The sequence below is a fragment of the Eptesicus fuscus genome, chromosome 21 (assembly GCF_027574615.1).
Source record: "Eptesicus fuscus isolate TK198812 chromosome 21, DD_ASM_mEF_20220401, whole genome shotgun sequence".
NCBI lineage: Eukaryota > Metazoa > Chordata > Mammalia > Chiroptera > Vespertilionidae > Eptesicus > Eptesicus fuscus.
In genome coordinates, this window is record NC_072493.1 from 185,001 (window position 1) to 187,500 (window position 2,500).

Consider the following 2,500-nt stretch of genomic DNA (forward strand, 5'->3'; position numbering starts at 1 on the left):
CAAGGAGGGCATTAAAGTCGGAAAGCACTTGGCGGGCACTGAGGCTGCCATCCCAGCCCAGGGCGGCGGTTCTGCCATTTGCCCTGTGAGGCAAGCCCCTCCCCCCCACCCAGTCCCACAGGCTGTGGTGGGTCGGATGGGTGTCGCTGCCACAGTTAGCTCTCTGCCTGGTCCGGTGAGGGAGGCGGTGTGTCAGCGGCCCGAGGGATGCGCTTTACTGGCCCTGAACATGCTTTCGGAGCCGCAGGGGCCAGGCCACCCAGGTGGGGTTGGTGCTAATGAAGGCAGGGGAGAAATTGCCACCTAGAGGCAGCCAGGGTGCGCACAGCCAGGCTGGCATCGCTTCCTCTGCTCCTCCCTGCAGCGGGTGCCCCTGAGCAGTGCGAGCTCCCAAGCCACCTGGGGGAGGAGGGGGGAGGGGGGAGGGAGGAGGAAGGGAGCCCCGCAGGGTCCTGGGCGCCCTCCTGTAGAGAATCTTGGAGCAGCTTCTGGGAAGAAAGGAGCGCAGCCCCTGCCCAGTGCCAGGCTCCCTCCGTGCAGGGCAGGCATGTGACAGCGTGTATGGCTGGGCTGGCTGGAGCGTGTGCAAGCCAAGCTCCGCCGCGGCCCTGCTCGGCGGTCCAGCCGGCAGTCAGAGTCTCCCCCATCTTTTCTGTCCTGGGACAGGGCGTGGGAGAGACGCCCCGGCCGGCGGCGATGAGGACTCCGGTGCCCGCAGCGGGGCACGCCCAGCCCTAGCCCAGTGCCGAGCCCTCAGCGTGGACCGCGCTGGCCCCGGGAGCCCCCGCAGGCTCTACCTGAGCGTGCAGGTAAGCACGGGGGCGGGGCCCTCCCAGGCCACGAGCGGTCCAGCCAGGGGCGTGTGCCTTGCCCTCTGAGCTGTAGCGCTGGGTGTCCATACCGGCTTCTGGGGCGGGGGGAGCTCCGAGGGAGGGCCGGGGACCTGCCTCGTGCCTCTGCCAAGCTCCTCACAGCACATGCGCCGTGAGCCTGCCTAGACGCAGCAGTTTGCTTTGCTAGGTTGTCTCGGGGGAGCTATCAGGAGATGGCAGAGCTTTCCAGCCACACCCTGGCTGAGGTGCTGGAGTGGGAAGCGCGGGGCCTTCTCGGAGAAGCTATTAGGAAGACGGGCAGGCCTGAGGGTAGCTGTTCATTCCCGCTCCGGCGTGAGTCTGTGGGGCAATACTTGTATTTCCTCATCGAAAGCCGTCATCCGAAAGCTAGACAGAGGGCTTTGCCAAAACTTGGGTCCTTTTCTCTTGCACTTACCACCAGATGGCTTTCAAAAGACAGACTTTACGTCTACATGTGTATTCAGTTGCAGAAAAAAATACAGAATGACAGCAGTAAGAATAGCTACTGTTGATTGAACACTAACTTTGTGCCAGGCGCTGTACCAGGCATGGTATATCTCACATCCGTCCTCATAAACCGTCTCAAGACAGTTACTGTTTTATCTAAGTTTTGTGATGAAGTCATAGAGGTTCAGAGAGGTTAAGCACATTGCTACTGGTCACACAGCAAGCTGGGATCTGACCCCCACTAACTAGGACAAACTTTATAACGTGATATAAAGAGTTGCACAGGGCAGAGATGTGATACCGAGGGACCGAATGCTCCCGTGTCCTGTATCTCTGAGGAATCCACTAGTAAGCGCTTAGTGTTTATCTTCCTCACGCATCCACTTAAACATACTCATACCTGTTTTACTGTCTGTGTCCACACTGTTCTGTGGCGAGCTCTTTCCTTCAACAGTAAACCTGGGTGATTGCTTTCTGAGCATCGATATTTAAACTGTCGCATAATATTCTACTTCTGGGCTTTCCATGGACTTTCTGACTGACCCTCTGTATTACTTGTGATCGCAGCGAGCTCTGTAAATACCTACATGTTCACGCAGTTCTAGCGCTGAGTAGCTTTAGGACTGCGCAGCTCGCACTTCTGCGGTGCGTCTGTCTGTTAGCACGTGTTTATGAAGTGCTGGCTCTGTGCCGCGTGCTGTGCGGTGCTGACACACAGCAAAGAGGAGGCAGCCGCCCGAGTCTAGTGGAGGTGCCGGGAGGAGCCAGGTGACGGCAAATGTCGGCGTGCCGACGGGCGGGGGCCTCTGTGCGGAGGCAGAGGATGAGGGACCAGCGTTACCTGGGCGTGTTGGCAAGCCACCCCCATCCCACGAAAGATTGTGCACGCGAGGGCCCCCCTTGAAGGGACACGTGCAAGTGGAGGGGAGGATGGGGCGTGGGAAGTCCATGTGCCCTCTGAGCGTGTCCTCCCTCGTGCAGACAGAAGTCCAGGTCCCAGGCCCTGTCTGGCCCCAATTTTCTTTTCTTTTAAAAATAAGACTTTCTTGTTTGTTTTTTCAATCCTCACCTGAGGATTTGCTTTTATTGAGTTTTAAGAGAGAGGAAAGGGGAGAGAAATAGAGAAGCATCGACGGGCTGCCTTCCATCTGTGCTCCGATCAGGGCTCTAACCCACACCCTTTGGATGTACAGGGTGAT

General features: G+C 58.2%; 1 protein-coding gene across 4 annotated transcripts in view; it reads left to right on the forward strand.

Moving 5' to 3' along the window:
* KIFC3 (kinesin family member C3) overlaps positions 1–2,500 on the forward strand; it is a 36,124-nt gene that overhangs the window by 8,369 nt on the left and 25,255 nt on the right. For all 4 annotated transcript variants that reach the window (XM_054710676.1, XM_054710674.1, XM_054710673.1 and 1 more), the window contains one exon: positions 667–809. In XM_054710676.1, coding sequence (XP_054566651.1) covers positions 667–809 — 143 coding nt within the window. The remainder of the gene's footprint in view (positions 1–666; positions 810–2,500) is intronic.